This window comes from Urocitellus parryii, chromosome Y (genome assembly GCF_045843805.1).
Source record: "Urocitellus parryii isolate mUroPar1 chromosome Y, mUroPar1.hap1, whole genome shotgun sequence".
Lineage (NCBI taxonomy): Eukaryota > Metazoa > Chordata > Mammalia > Rodentia > Sciuridae > Urocitellus > Urocitellus parryii.
In genome coordinates, this window is record NC_135548.1 from 37316821 (window position 1) to 37333383 (window position 16563).

At 37.9% G+C, this 16563-nt stretch overlaps 1 protein-coding gene across 1 annotated transcript in view; it reads left to right on the forward strand.

Annotated features, from left to right (window-relative positions):
- The window catches only part of LOC144251029 (UDP-glucuronic acid decarboxylase 1-like), a 59862-nt gene that overhangs the window by 26887 nt on the left and 16412 nt on the right, over window positions 1–16563 (forward strand). The window contains exons 2-5 of the mRNA XM_077794153.1: window positions 961–988; window positions 2640–2688; window positions 3770–3813; window positions 9621–9681. Coding sequence (XP_077650279.1) covers window positions 961–988; window positions 2640–2688; window positions 3770–3813; window positions 9621–9681 — 182 coding nt within the window. The remainder of the gene's footprint in view (window positions 1–960; window positions 989–2639; window positions 2689–3769; window positions 3814–9620; window positions 9682–16563) is intronic.

A 16563-nucleotide genomic window follows, 5' to 3' on the forward strand; every position in this document is an offset into this window, starting at 1 on the left:
TTTGTGGATAAAACAATATTTCATGGTAATGGAATTTCCCACTTGTGTCATATCAGGGCTCAAAAAGTTATAATTTGGGGACATTTCAGGTTTTGTATTTTCAGATTCAGAATGCTCCTTCATATTTTATTTATTTTTAAAATTTTATTTATTTGTTTGTTTAGTTAGTTAGTTCTAGATGGACACAATATCTTTTTTTTTTTTTTTTTTTAAGTTGTAGTTGGCACAGCACCTTTATTTCACTTATTTTTGTATGTGGTGCTGAGGATCAAACCCAGGGCCTCTCACATGTGAGGCAGGCAGGCAGGCAAGGCAGGCACTCTACCTCTGAGCTACAGCTCCAACTCCCCTATTGTGTTTTAAAATCATCCAAGGTCCGGTTTCACTGTTGGGTCTGAAGACATGGGGTGTCTGTAGCCAATGGCAGAGACCTGCAGAGAAGTCATTGAATGAGATGGATTAAGTGCTGAGAAATGTTGGCCACCTAGTGGTGGTCAGCCTCAACTGCAGGACATTATTTAGCTTCTGTGGTTTGTTTTCCTTAATGTTTAAAGGGAGAGTTTGGATTGAACGCTGGGTTCTCGTTGAGGCATACAGTTCTTTAATTTTTGTGACTGACTCTTCCAGAAATGCTATGTTGAGGACATACTGTCATTCATGCACCTTTGAACTCTAAATGCCAAAACTGTGAACCTGGGAGCAGGGATAAATAGGATTGTTTTTTTTCTATTTTGCAGGACTTAATTTTTCTGAAAACAAAGTGTACATTTATTGTCTGCATGAGCTGTAGTCCAGATTCTCAGTGGTTAAAAATTAAAATTTTGGGGCTTGGGTTGTGGCTCAGTGGTAGAGTGCTTGCCTAGCACATGTAAAAAAAAAAAATTAAATTAAAATTTTGTTAGTTGGAATACCAGAATGTTGCAAACTTAAATATTGACTTTTTTTCTCTCTCTCTCACAGCTGTTTGGGGCAACTTTGTTAATATGAGGTAATTGTTTTTAATTACTTGGGTATTGTGGTTGGGTTTTATAGACACATTTTAGTAGTTACCTACATCCTATTGTTTTCATGGGTTAGTGGAATAATTTTAGTGAAACTGAGTACTTTGCTAATTACACATTTGGGCTGTTTCTTTTCTGCTGTGGATATTTTCAAGGAACACAGCTGATTTGAATGTTACCCAGGAAAATTCCATGTAAACAATGGTCAGCTCCTCTCTTCACCTCTTCACTACCCCTTCTTCTGTAGGTAATATAGGTGTGACCCTAACTGTTGCACTACTGAAGTATAAACTGTATTTCTGGGTGGCAAGAGCATGGACACAGGGGCAAAGCCTTTGAGAAAGGATTTGTTCCAGGGAAATGATAGTCTTTTGGTCCCAGAGCAAACTACAACTTGTGTAACCCCTATCCAAAATACTGGGGACCAGAATACTTGGATTTTGAATTTTTTTCTTTGGAATACACACACACACACAGACACACAGAGAGAGAGAGAGAGAGAGAGAGAGAGAGAGAGATTCACACACATATATGTACACTATAGAATAGGATGAAGGCAATGGAAAACTATTCTTTAATTTTAAGCCTGATCTTAGTTGTTATTTGTGTGTGTGTGACCTATCACATGAAGTTAGGTGTAGAATTTCCCACTTGTGTTATGTTATCTTGTCAGCTCTCAAATAATTTTAGATTTTGGAGTATTTTGGATTTTATGCTTTTAAATCTTCAGATTAGGGATGTTTAGCTCACACCAGATGTGGATGCTGAGACCACCTGTCAATCTCAGGGTTAGGCTTGAGGAACCCTCTGACTTGAGTATGCATTATTTGTGCCAGTTAACAGGGCAGGAGGGACACTTGCAAAATCCTTATGTTAATTATCTCTACAAAATTAAAAAAAATAGCCCTTTTTAAAAAGTCAGCAGAAAAGTAATGAGTATTCACTGTGAAGCAAATTTGGCACCATTAATACAGATTTCCATTTAAAGAAAAATTGCTTCACTTTGCTATTCCATGGTGTTAAGAAATGTAAGAATGAGACGTTTGTGTTGGTGAAGCTGGCATGAGAAGTTCAGTCCTGCTGCACAAGGACACAAGGGTAGAAGGTCACTGGGCCCCCAGCAGGCTTTTCATGTGGAGTTGGCTTTGCAAGGTGGGTGGGGCCATGTTGGTCTGATTCCTACCGCTGGGTTGTGTGTTTCCTGACAAAGGCTGCTGTGTGTGGCTAGGTGGGGTGCTCAGATCCCATTTAAAGGAGCTTTGTTTTTACTTGGAGAAACTCCATTTTGTGTTAAATCCCTGAGAAAGCCCTGCAGAGAAGCATATACTCTTATAGACATGGCTTCCCGTTTCTAATTTAAAATCCCATGTTGTAATGCAGAGATGAAATTAGTTTGGTTTGATACAAACAACCAGTTGGTTAAAACTGAGAATGTTTGCATATGTACTTAAGATTTCCTCCTCCTGGTGTCCTACTTTCCCCTGGCACGCCCCCTGTCGGAGGGAGTCGGCACAGATCACTGTGTCAGGGAGGATAGGGCTGCAGCCTTGGGTTTGTTGTGGCAATTTGTGCAGAAACAAATCTTGAAGTCACAAGTTCTTTCAACTGATTTCAGTGTTGTAACTTTCTGCTCAACAGGTCTATCCAGGAAAATGGCGAATTAAAAATTGAAAGCAAGATTGAAGAGGTTGGTTTCTTTTCCATATTTTCTTTTGTCTTAACTATATATATTTGTCAGTTTCACTTCCTTTGCTTATTCTGAGCTCTTTATTTTGGCAGCTTTATGTCATTCAGTGATTTTGAAATTATCTCTCAAACAATCATTCACTTCTTTAAGATACAATGTCTCTGTCACCATTTGCCCATTTTTATAAAGGTCTGGCGTATTAAAACAAATTTTGCCCTGAAGGAAAAATACATTTAAGACTTTTATGTGGCTTCAGATGACCCTTTCTTAGAGGAAGGGAAGTGATAACCTGTGAGAGGTGGAGGCAGATGCCAACACCCAGTCCCTGAGCAGATGCTCAGAGGAAAGCTACCCCAAACCAAATGCAAGGACTTGAGAAATAAAAACAGCATCCATATGCACAGATTGGTGATCACACACCCACCTAGCTGAAGGCAAGCACCTCTACTCGATCATACACTTTCTAGTTTAAGACAATTGCCTATAACAGATAAGTAAATAGAGATACAGCTAGACTATTACCGCATGGGCTGTGGAAGGGGCTAGAGAGTTATCCACTTTGGATTTGAAGCCAGATGCCAATGTCCCAGGGAAGCCCTTGGAATGCTCTCTTTTTGCCTGAGCTCCTGGTGGATGGTGACACACACGAATGTGGTTTGACTCGCAGACTGCGATTTATCTGCAAGAGCTGATAACACAAATATAATCACAAAAACAAAATGTTAGGATTGTGGGGACCACACGTGGGGGATTCTTTGGTTCCTGAAAAGATGGAAAGTGTTGATCTGCTCCTTTTTATGAACCTGAAACACCTTTCACATTCTTCCTAGTGAGGTGGGTGAGTAAAGAGGTCCATTTGCTCAGATGAAGACCTATGGAGTCAGTGCCAACATAGAGTTTATCTGCTTGATTCTAGCATTGTGACTCGAGTGGTTTATTTTAATTTCAAACTGGAAGTGAATTTGTAGATGGTATTAAAATCTATTTTGCACTATTTCATGCTTGTATGAATCATCAGAATGGAGTGAGAATAGTGGAAGACTGCTTTTGTTTTAAATCTGATTTTGGTTGATTTTTCTAGATTGTTGAACTACTCAGAGAGAAAATCAGAGATTTGGAGAAAAGGTAAGAGCACTTTTTGTTTTGACTTGAGGAAAATGCTTGTATCTTAGTTACATGACAGGAAAGGTCAATATCAAATACAAGTTTTTCTCAGTTGAACTTATATATGAAACTTTTATAATAAGAAAGATGTTAGGCATCCTCAAGAGAAATCCGTTTCCATAAGAACATAAGTTTTTACTTTAAAATCTAAATGCAGGCCTAGGTATACAGCTTATTTGGTAGAGTGCTTGCCTTGCATTACAATGCCCTGGGTTTGATCCCCAGCACCACATACACACAAAAAAATTAAATGCAGTTTTTAAACTATTTTTTCTACCTTTTGTCTTTAAGGACCTTTTCTAATGAAAGCACTAGATACTCTCCATTAAGGAAGATTTATATCTATTTAATTCATTTTAAATTTATTTTTCCAGAGGTCTTGCTGAAGTGCAACCACAAATGCTAAGCTAAAAATCCTAAAATCACTTTGCTTTGCATAAACTACAGCAACTTAACTAAATTACAACATAAAGCTTTTTTGGTTTTGCTTCCATTTGAGTGTGATATTCCAGCAGTCAGCACATGAGAAGAAGAAAGGATCTGGGTGTGCTGAAGTCCTTGCTCTAACCCTGTGAATTCCTGGATTCTGTAGATTTATGACATTTTGAAGCCAAATAAGCTTTCACCTCCTTTGCATTTCTGCAAGGTGGTCAGATGGCTTCTGACATGTGTTCATTAGTCCAACAGTTCCAACCCAAGAGAGCTACCTGGAGAGTGTAAATCAAAGCACCGGTGATCACACTTAAGAAACTGGACACGGAGTCAGTTATTTGTCAGGTTTAGTCATGTATCTGCTTTTGCCACCAGAGTACATCAGGAGATTTGCAGAATTTAGTCCAGGTGAAGTGGCTGGGAGAGAAAGCTTGAATAGTATGGCAAAGATTTCATTTGAATTAGATTTTGGCAAAATATCCTTCTCATCCCTTAATCTTCGGGCTTTCCCTCTTGAATGTGTGAAGCTGTTGTGCCTGTGTCCTCTGTCCGTCACATGCATTTCCAGTTGATGTAGTCTTAAGCACTGGTGCTTTTTCCTTGGGTGTACATATGTGAAGGCATTATGTGATAGTTGAGAAATTTTAAAAGGAAAATGGAAAATTAATTAAAGTTATGTAATTTTTTTCTTTCCTTGGGATGAGTTGGTGATTCATGTCAGCATCCTATACCAAGCTCAGAACAAAAAGGAAGAAGTGAAGAGTAGTTTTACTTTGGTTTCCATTAAGTGATCAAAGAGAAGTAGGGATCAAGAATTTTCATCAAATGTGTTCATTCATTTTCTTATCCTCTTATCCTGAGCAGTCAGGCAAACTATTTTCAACTCTTACTGAGGTAGAGGTGTTTTTTTAACAAATTCCCTTAGGAATGTAAAGCAGAATGAATGAATCAGAAGCAGAATGAAGTATGAAACAAATAATTCATCATTTCTTAGTCCCCAATTAATTATTTATTATTTGGGCTTTAAATTTTCCTTTCCAAAATTTTGTGCTGAAATTCTGTTGCATGTATCAATTTCATTGGATGGGAGCCAGAAATTCTGCCCTCAATAAGTCTGCATAATTTCAAAGTATTTTCTTTTTTCAGTACTGGGGATTGAATCCAGGCATGCTGAACCACTGAGCTACATCCCCAGCCCTTTTTATTTATTTATTTTTAATTTTGAGACAAATTCACACTAAGTTGTTTAGGGCCTCGCTAAGTTGCTGAGGCTAGCCTCAAACTTTTGATCCTCCTTCCTCAGCCTTCTAAGCTGCTGGGATTACAGGTACATACCACCATGCCTAGCTACTTTGAGAGATTTTAATTGAAGATTTTTGTTTTTAAATAAAATGTAAGAAATATTGCACTATTTTTTTCTTTTTTTTTTTTTGGTTCAAGAAAAAGTCTGTCTACTGGTCTTTTTCTTGAGACAAAAACGTTCATTTATTTTTGAGGAAAATAAGCTATTGATAGCTTACAGGTAACATCTCTTAAAATCTGAGAATCCATGATTTCTTTTGATATTTTTGTGATGCTTTTTGTGCCTTTGAACCGGAAAAAGAAGTATAAGTCCAAACTCAATCTTAAGGATTTGCCAGTAACCTATTCTTGTCACACTGGGAGAACTGTCTCTAATTAGGGACGGAGAGTAAACATTTGCCTCTTGGATCTGCTTTTTGGTTTCTCATCTAAAACGATTTTGTTTTTCAAGTTCGTGAGCAAGTCAAATGATAAAAAAGAAAAGGCCCGGGTTTTGTTTCAGTTGAAAAGCCAAGTGTAGATATGATTGAAAAGGTTTGTGCTTATTAATGGATTTCTGTCTAGTTTTATTTTTCCTGACTGTAATAAGAATCAAACAGCCACCTCGATACTGGCAATACATGAATGTTTCTGGAGCCAGGCACTGACGTGCACTCCTGTAATCCCAGCGACTTAGGAGGCTGAGGCAGGAGGATCACAGTTTGACATTACCCTCAGTAACTTAGCAAGGCCCTATCTCAAAATAAAAATTAAAAAGAGCTGTGATATGGTAAGAGCACTCCTGGGTTCAATCCCTAGTACCAAAAAGAATATGTACACTCAGAAAAATGAGAAATTATACCCATTTGATTCAAATGTATGCTATGTCAAGATCATTGTATTGTCATGTGCAACTAATAAAAAAAATGAAAAAAAAAAGAATAGGGACTTAATTTAAAAAAAAAAAAAAGAAAAAGAATATATCTAGAAATGTTTTCTTGAAACGCTTGTCACTTTGAGCAGAGTGGCCTCTAAGAAGTAAGGATATTTTTCAAGGTTGAAGGTTATATTTATAGAGAGAGATAGGAGGACAGTGCCATTGCAGAAGCCTGAGTAAGTGGATTATATATGTTCCTTATCACATTCCCGCTTAAAGCTTTGATTATACATTTGTCCCTTGGTGTCCATAGCGGATTAGTTCCAGGGCCTCCCTGTGGATATTAAAAATCACAGATGCCTTACATAAAATGGTGCAGTATTTGCATAGAACTTACAAAATGCCCTCGTTTATACTTTAAACCCTCTCTAGATAACTTATAATGCCTATTTAGTGTCAGTGGCATGTAAATAGTTGTTATACTGTATTGTTTAAGGACTAATGACAAAAAAAATAAGCCTATACATGTTCAGTAGATACACTTGTAAAATATTTTTTGATCCATAATTGAATTCATGAATGCTAAACCTCCAGATATGCCTGCACATGCTGTTTGTTTAATTTCATCTCTGTCTCTTTAAATGTTCTTTGAATAGGTAGCTAGTAATGTTAACTGAAATTCCAAGCAGGAGTACTTCTTGCAGGCTGTCCAGGAAGCAGTAAGATCTGAAAATAACACAAAGCACTTATGATCTGAAATGGCCTAAAACCATTATGAAAGGATTAATTTGGGCAGGTGTAAGAGAAGACCCATCATTTGCTTCATACTTCTGCCTCTTCTTGCTGGCTGGTCTCCCACACTCAAGGATGCAGACCTTGTATGGTTAGGGACCGACCTGTTCCCGTATTTACTGCCGTATCCCCATGCCTAGCATGGAACCAGTGTTCCACTAAGGTTCTAAATTAAAAGATGAGCCAATACACTGGGTGAGATTCTACCCGCTGCCCCGATTCAGGCTCTGCCCCTCTGCTGCCCATTGTCCAGCACTGAGTGCAGCAGATGCTGGGGAGTGCTGAGCTACTGGCTGAGAGAGTGGCCCAGCCATGGGCACCCAGCAGCTGCACCCTGATCATCTCGCCTACAAGAAGGCAAACATACAGGGGAGGACCCTGACGGCTCTCCCATCCTGTCACTGCTTCTTGTGGTGTGATTTCTCCAAGGAAGAAACGAGGGTATAAAATGGTCTTTAAGAGTTGAATGACTTGGTACTGTGTTCAAGCTCTGGAACACAGTTGCTGCATACTGAAGAAAACCAAAGCAGGAGACCCAAACTATTTTTTGTTTATTAAATTACAGGTTTCAGCACACAGTGTTGGAAATATATTTTAGTCCATCCTACATACACTAACTGACTGCATGGTGGATAACTGTGCTTCTCCCTCAGATTTTTGAAAAATGAACGTAAAAGTTGTATATATTTATGGGGTATTATGTGATGGTACATGTGTGTATTGTGCAGTGTTCACATCTGCTTCACTTTTATTTAAGTACATTTCCTATAAGAAAACACATTTTCTTCCTGGTATAAGTATTATACTGTTTCATTTTAAGCTTTCAAATAGGGGCTGTAGTTGTCCTTCCATTCCTCAGGTTCTGCATCAGATTCAACCAACCAACCATGAAACAAATATTTCAAGGGAACCGGGTGTGATGGCACACGCCTGTAATCACAGCAACTTGGGATCCTGAGGCAGGAGGATTACAGATTAAAAGCCAACATCAACAACTTAGAGAGGCCCTAGAAACTTGTGCTCGATGGTAAAAAATCAAAAAACAAAAAACAAAAAACACCCTTAGGTTCAATCTCCAGGACCAAAAAAAAAGAAACCAATATATATGGGTGTGGGTGGGTGGATGGGTATGTGAGTGAGGGGGAGGGGAGAGAGCGAGAGAGAGAAATGTGCCCATACTGTATACCTGAACGGACTCTTCTTTTTGTTATTTCCTAAACAATGAAGTGAAATGACTGCATAGCATTCACATTGTATAAGGCATTGTAAGTAACCTAGAGATGAATTAAGAATATGGGAGGATGTACACAAGTAAAATGCAAAGATTTTACCACTTTATTTTAGAGGCTTGAGCATCCTCAGTCCCGAGGAGAGGTTCTCTGCAGTCTTCTGCCACTGGCTCTCACTGAGTGGATTCTCTGTCCTTCTGCTTCATTTGCCAGGGCGCAGCTCCACCTCATTCTGCTCAGGCTCTTACTCTAAAGTCATGGGGAGGTAGAGAATGAACCTCTGAGCTGGAGGATAGCTCCTGGTGGATTTCTTGCCTAGCAGGTTCTGGCCCAGGTTCTGTCCCCATCACCAGGTGGTGGGGGAGGTAAACTGTCACAGCAGGTAAATACCCAGGCCTGAGGCGGAGCACATTATGGATTCCAGCAGTCTGAGAGCTACAGCCAGGCACAATGCTGCTGCGGAAAAGAGTGCTTTTCCTTGATGCCATGCCACTAAGTGTGGGATGCCAGGGTGCTGTTGCTTAGTGAAGATGAGGGAGAGTGCAGCTGGTATGAGGGTACCCTGGACCACCAGAGCTTTACGTTGCTAGCCCCACATGAGAAACAGAGGAACAGTCATCTGTCTAGCTCCTTCAAGTCCTGCAGTGTGGTCCCAGACCTAAGGCAGAAGGACCCTGTCCCCAAGAAGTGTTGATGACAGAAAGGGGCTGCGAGAAGTTAAGACTGCTTGTAACGGAAGCCAGTTTTGTTAATATCTCCTGTTTTCAGCTTGTTTGGCAACCTCCTGCCTGGGGCCTGACCTCATGCAGCAGCCACCCTCCATCTAGACTCCGACGGACTTCCCCCAGATGCCTCTTGCTCCCACATTTTGTGTTTTTACAGGTCTGGTAGAGGTAGGGCTGCCTCTTCTTTCATGGCTGCTTGCAGCTTCTTAGTTTTCACCTCCCAGGGATGGAAACTTATGTTGTGTCTTTAGCTCGATTCTAAACTGGATCAGGTGAGATGTTTCTTTAACTGAAGCTAGCTAGGGCCTCAGGTGGTGAAGAGAGTAGGAGCAAATTGCAAGAACTTGAGAATCTGGTGTTTGTTCTGATTGTCAATGGAGAAAATGCAGGAGATATTTGACTTTTCTTTTTTAATCTCTTCATATTATACAGCTTTACCCAGAAATACCCACCAGTAAAGTTCTTATCAGAAAAGGATCGAAAAAGAATTTTGGTAAGTTTGCACATCTGATTAATATTTGTAATATTAAGACACTTTTTTTAATGGAGAGATAATTCATATGCCACAAAATCCAACCTTCTCAAGTACCAGTTCAGTGGTTTGTGGATTGGATAGCTGCAACAGCACCACATAAAATTCCACAGTATGTTCATCACTCCAAAAAGAAACTCTGTACCCGTGAGCACTTACTTTTTCTCACCTCTCTCCCAGCTCCTGGCGACTAAAAGTACTTAGTCTCTGTGGATTTTCCTTTTATAAACATTTCATACAAATGAAGTGATAACATATGTGGTCTTTTGTGACTAGTTTCTTTCACTGATAATAATGGTTCTCAGGCTCATCCATACTGTTTTATGAAGCAGTACTTAGTTCCTTTTTATGGCTGAAGAATATTCCATTTTGTGGATGGCCTCATTTGTTTATCCATTTCTCAATTGTTGGACATTGAGAGTTGTTTCTGCTTGGAGGGTGTTATGAACAATGCTACAACAAAACATCTGTGTGTGTGTAGGTTTTTAGTTTTAGGGTATACTTAAGAGTAGAACTACTGAATCACGTAATCCTATGTTTAGCTTTTTGAGGAAGTGTGAAACTTCCGGACATTTTCAACTTTTTCTGGCTCAAAGACCACTTTGGTAAATACGGTGATGGCTTCCTTGGCTAATAGTCTTCTTGTTAAACATCCAAACAGGGCTGGGGCTATAGCTCAGTGGTAGAACACCTGCCTCGCATGTGTGAGGCATGGGCTTAATCCTCAGCGCCACATAAAAATAAATAAATAAACAAACAAACAGACATCAATACAAATTTCACCAGTAAAGAAGCCCTATTTTACTATCCTATAGAAAACTGAAGACATTATGCCTTTACACTTTTTTAACTAACGCTTTATTAACATATAACTTGCTTTTTAAAGTGTACAATTCCATGATTTTTCATATAATCCCAGAGTTGTGCAACCTTCATGTATCCAACTTAGAACCCTCAGAAACCCTGAAGCCAGCTGTATGGGCACTTGTTCTCCGCTCAAGTCCCACCACGCCTCAAGCCCTAGGCAGCTATCAGTTTACTTTCTGTCCTATAGATTTACCAATTCTGGATTCATTATAGATGAAATAATGTCATATTTATCCTTTTGTGACTGGTGTCTCTCACTTAGCATAATGTTGTCATGCTTTATTCATATTGTAGCTTGTCTCAGTATTTTATGTGAATAAAACATGTTATTTATACGTACATATTATAAGTCAAATGATGATTCTATGTTTAACCTTTTGAGAAACTGCCAGACTGTCAAAACAGCTGCACCATTTCACATTTCCACCAACAATGTGTGATATTCTGGTTTTTCCACATTGTTGTCTGGTTTTTTTGATTGTAGGTGTGAAGTGATTTCTGTTTGTGGTTTGGATTTGCATTTTTTTTGGGGGGGGGCATGTACTGGAGATTGAACTCAGGGACATTTAACCACTGAGCCAGATCCCCAGCCCTATTTTATATATATATTTTTTAGAGCCAGGGTCTCACTGAGTTGTTTAGCTTCTGGCCAATGCTGAGCCTGGCTTTGAATTCTTGATCCTCCTGCCTCAGCCTCCTGAGCCACTGGGATTACAGATGTGCGACACTGCGCCCGGCTGATGCTGGCTTCTTATCATGTGCTCATTGGCCATTTCTTATCTTTGGAGAAATTTATTTTCAGATACTTTTATTTATTTATTTATTTATTTTTTAGGTGTAGATGGACACAACACAATGCCTTTATTTTTATGTGGTGCTGAGGATCGAACCCGGGTCCCACCCGTGCTAGGCGAGCTCTCTATCGCTGAGCCACAATCCCAGTCCCTTTCAGTACTTTTATATTGGATTATTTTCCTTTCTATTATTGACTTATAAGAGTGCATTAGATAATCCAGATATAGATTTTTTATCAGGTATTTAATACACAAATTTTCTCCCACTCCATGAACTGTCTTCACTTTCTTGATAGTGTTGTTTAAAGCACCAAAGTTTTTAATGTCAACCAAGTCCATTTTTCTTTTGTTGCTTGTACTTTGGTGTTATATTTAAGTCATTGCTTACCCTAAAGTCATAAAACTTTACTATGTCTTCTACTAAAAGTTTTATAGATTTAGTTCTTAAATTTAGGTTTATATCCTGTTTTGAGTTAATTTCTGAATATGGAGTTACATGAGGTTCCTTCATTCTTTTGCATCTGGCTGCCCAGTTGCCTAACATAGTATGTTGAAAAGATTCATAACTGCCCATCAGATTATCCTGGCACCCTTGTTGAAAATAGTTGATCATAAATGTAAGTATTTCTTTCTAGAGGCTCATCTCCATAGATTTACTTGGCTGTCCTTTGCCAGTATCACATCATCTTGATTACCATATGTTTACAGTAAGTTTTGAAGTCAGAAAGTGTGATTCCTTTAACTTCATTCTTTTTCCAAGATAGTTTTGGCTATTTTGGATCTGTATTAGTCATATTTTCATAGCTATGACCAAAATGCCTGACAAGAACAACTTAGAGGAGGAAGACTATATTTTGGCTCACGGTTTCAGAGATTCAGTCCATTATCAGCCAGTTCCATTGCTCTGGTGAGGCAGAACATCATGGCAGAAGGGTGAGGTGGAGGAGCACTGTTCCATTCATGAGGCCAGGAAGGAGAAAAAGAAAAAGGAAGGGTCTGTAGAAGATGAACTCTTCCATGGTGTGCCCCCAGGAACCTACCTGCCCCAGCTACAGACCACCTGCCTACAATTTCCACCCAGTTAATCCATTCAAACTCGGAGGCACTAATTAGGTTACAGCTCCCACGATCCAGTCATTTTACCTCAACATTTTTGCATTCACACAGGAGCTTTTGGGGAATATCCTATATCCAAACCATAATGGGATTCCTTGCAATTCCTTATGATTTTAGGATTGGCTTGTCAATTCCTCTAGACAAGTCATCCAAGAATTTTTTTAAAAACTACTGAACCTACAGATCATTATGGATGATATTGCCATCTTAATAGTAAGCTTTGTAATTCTTTTTTTTTTTAATATTTATTTTTGTAGTTAGACACCATACCTTTATTTCACTTATTTATTTGTATGTGGTGCTGAGGATCAAACCCAGGGTCCCGCACGTGCGAGGTGAGTGCTCTACCACTGAGCCACAACCCCAACCCCATAAACTTTGTAAATCTTTCCATTGTTTCAGGTCTCCTTTCTTTCAACATTTTATTATTTTTTAAATTTTCGAGTACAAGTTCTATACGCCTTTTGTTAAATTTAAGGTGTTTAATTGTTTTTGTTGCTATTTTAGATGGAATTGTTTTATTAGCTTTATTGTATGTGGAAAGTATATTGAGACCAGTTGATTATTTTGCTGGATCCTGCAATCTTGTTGGATTCATTGGTTGGCTTTAGTAATTTTAATTGGATTTCTTCATGTTTTCTAAATGCAAGATAATGTTACCTGCAATTATAAGTAGATTTACCACTGGAGAATGTTCCAAAGAGAAGGACCTCAGAATTAGTAGGGTTCTTGACAAATGTCACAGAAAAGACTTGAGGATACACCAGGTGGAAGCACAAGCAGAGAATTATTTAGGAAAACAAGGATCACACCCTGGGAGGGCAAGAGAGAGGGTGCAGACTGTCTGGCATTGCGTTGGTCTGAGGTTTTAATATTCATAGAGGGATGGTGGCCAGAGGCTAAACTAGAGGTGAAATTGGTTACATAGCTTCTCCTCAGTTGCCTCAGTTGTGCTGTTCTGTGGAAGGGAGAGGGCTGCTTTGCTCGTGCTTGGCATGTTTTCATCAGTGTTTCTTATATGCTGACGGGTGCTTCTTTATTCCAGTGGGATTTATGGGTCTCTTTGAGACTTGGTTTTAATCCCCACATTCCTGCCTCAGTTTAACTTCTGCCTTTTCAATATGAATATCTTTTATTTCATTTCTTTGCCTAATTGCTTTGCCCAGAACTTCCAGTACAGTGTTGACTGTATGTGGAAACAACAGATGTTCTTGCCTTGTTTCTGATCCTGAAGGGTGGGAAACCTTTCAGTCTTTCACAGTTAAATATCATGTTAGGTGTGGCTTTTTTGTGGATGCCCTTTGTCAGGTTGAGGAAGTTACCTCCTAATTTGCTCAGTTTACAACCAATATTACATATGTGAAATAAATCTCATTTGGTTATGGTGAATTTATATTCAAAAGGAATATTGGTCTGTGACTTCTTTTTTTTAATAAAGTAATACTGGTCTCATAAGATAGATTGGGAAGTATTCCCTTCATGCTTTTATTGATTGATTGATTGATTGATGCGTGTGTGAAGGCTTGGTTTTGATTGTTCTTTATTTGTGTACTGAAATTAACCAAAGAAGCCCTCTGGGCTTGGACTTTCTTAGTAATTTTTTGTGGGTTTTTTTTTCTTTCAGTTATTAATTCAGTCTTAGATTTTCTGTATCTTAAATCAGCCCTTATAACCTTGTATGTTTCTAGGAGTTTCTCCATTTTACTTAAGTTGTCTAATTTGTTGGCAAATAGTTGGTCACACTATTGCTTCGCTATAATTTATTTCTGAGTTTGTTAATATTTTCCCTTTTCACTTCTGATTTAAATAGTTTGAATATTTTCTCTTTATTCCTTAGTCTAGTTAAAAATTTGCCAATATTGTTGTTGTTGCTTTTTTTTTAAGGAACTATCTATTGGTTTTCTTGGGTTTTCCTAGTCTGTTTTTATGAATTTATGTTCAAATTTTTCTTTCTTCTGTTGAAGGGTTAGTTTGCTTTTCTGTTTCCAGTATCTTAAGATAGACGTTTAGATTATTGATTTAAGATCTTCTTTATTCAGTATAGGCACATGCAGCTATAAATCTGACTTTAAACACCGCTGTAGCTGCATGCCATAAGTTTGGGTATATTCTTCTTCATTGTCATTCATCTCAAAAGTATTTTTCAATTTTTCTTGTGATTTCTTCTTTGATCCCTTCTATTCAGGAGTGTGTTATTTAATTTCTACAAACTTGTGACTATCTCAGCTTTCTGTGTTTTAGTCAACTTTATGTTGCTGTGACCAAAAAAATATGACCAGAACGAAATAGAGGAGGAAAAGTTTATTTTGACCCACTGTTTCAGAGATTCAGTTAATGGTTGGCCAACTCCAGAGCTGTGGAGGACATGCGATGTAGGACATCTGTGATGTAGGACATCATGGCGGAAGGGTGTGATGGAAGAAAGCAGTACAGAACATAGCAACCAGGAGGTAGAGATCTCTGCTCACCAGGGACAAAATATAAACCCCTAATGCACAACCCCAGTGACTTACTTCCTCCAGCCACACTCTATCTGCCCCACCATTACCACCCAGTTAATCCATCAGCGAACTAACCCACTGATTAAGTTGCACCTCTCATAATCTAATCACTTTCCCTCTGAAAATTTTTGCATTGTCTCACACCTGAACTTTTGGGGGACGCCTCATATCTAAACCATAGCATACTGATAATTTGATTTCATTCTGTTGTAGTCAGAGAACAGCTTTGTATGCTTCAAATCCTTTCAAACATATTGATGCTTGTTTTATAGAATGGGATGTGGTCTAACCTGAAGAATATTTCATTTCTCTTAAAAAGAATCTGTGTTATGACAGTGTTGATTGGAGTATTATGTAGCTATTTTAGGTCTAACTGGTTTATAGTGTTTTCTAAGTCTTCAGTTTCCTTGCTAATCTTCTGCATAGTTCTGTTATAAGCATGGAAGATTGAAGTCTCCAATTATTCTTGTTGAATTCTCTATTTCTTCCTTCAGTTCTTTCCATTTTTTCTTCAATTATTTTGGGTTATTCTTGGTAGGTACATAAATGATTATAAGTGTTATATTTGCCTGATTACCCTTTTGTCATTATAAAAGGCCTCTATCTATTTTAATATTTTTAAAGCATATTTATCTGACATTGTTGTAGCCACTTTTTCTGTTTCCTGATTGTATACTATGTTTTAGAACTTTTTGTGTTCAGCTCATTGTCTTTAAATGTGAAGTGTGCCTCATTTAAATATTTATATTATTGGATTTTTTTTTTTTTTGCATTCTTATCATCTCTGCCTTTTGGTGGATTGTTTAATCCTTTGACATTTAATGTTATTGAGATAGTTGAATTTATAACTGCCATTTAACTTTTCTATATGCCTCATGCTTCTGTTCATATTCCCCTATTACTGTTTTCTTTTGCTTTAAATATATTCTTATATAACACCTGCATTATCTTAATGATTTTTTTAACTTTTAAAATTAATTTTATTACTGATTCTGTAGTACTTATGTATCTTATATCTAATTCATTTTTACTAATTGAATTTCACTGACATATAGAAAATTTGCTCTTATATAGTTCTGTAACACCCTCCCACTCTTGTATTATTGTTACGTATATTACTTGTGTCTGTCAGTATTATAAAACCAATACTGTGTTGATGTAATTATCACTTAATGTAATTTAAAGAAGCTGAGAGAAAAGGAGAACCAGGGTAGCTTTATAGAATTGGTTAGGTGAACCTTTTTTGTTACTAAATTCCCCCATTTCTTCCTGAGAATGAATCAACTTTTGGTTTCATTTCTTGCTGCAATATGCACAACTTGGCTGTTTGTGCTGCTATTGTCACATTTATTCATATATGTTGTAGTTTCTTTTTTGTTGCAAAAATATATTCACATTGTTGTATTAATATGATTGCTTTTAAATCAATTAAGAACAAAGATGAAAGATATGCAATTTTATGGTTTTGGATAATTATTTTATTCTCTTATTGGTCCATTTCTCCCCTCTCCTTTTTCCTGTGGATTCCCCTTACTTTCTGGGATCATTACCAGATGGTCTTACCT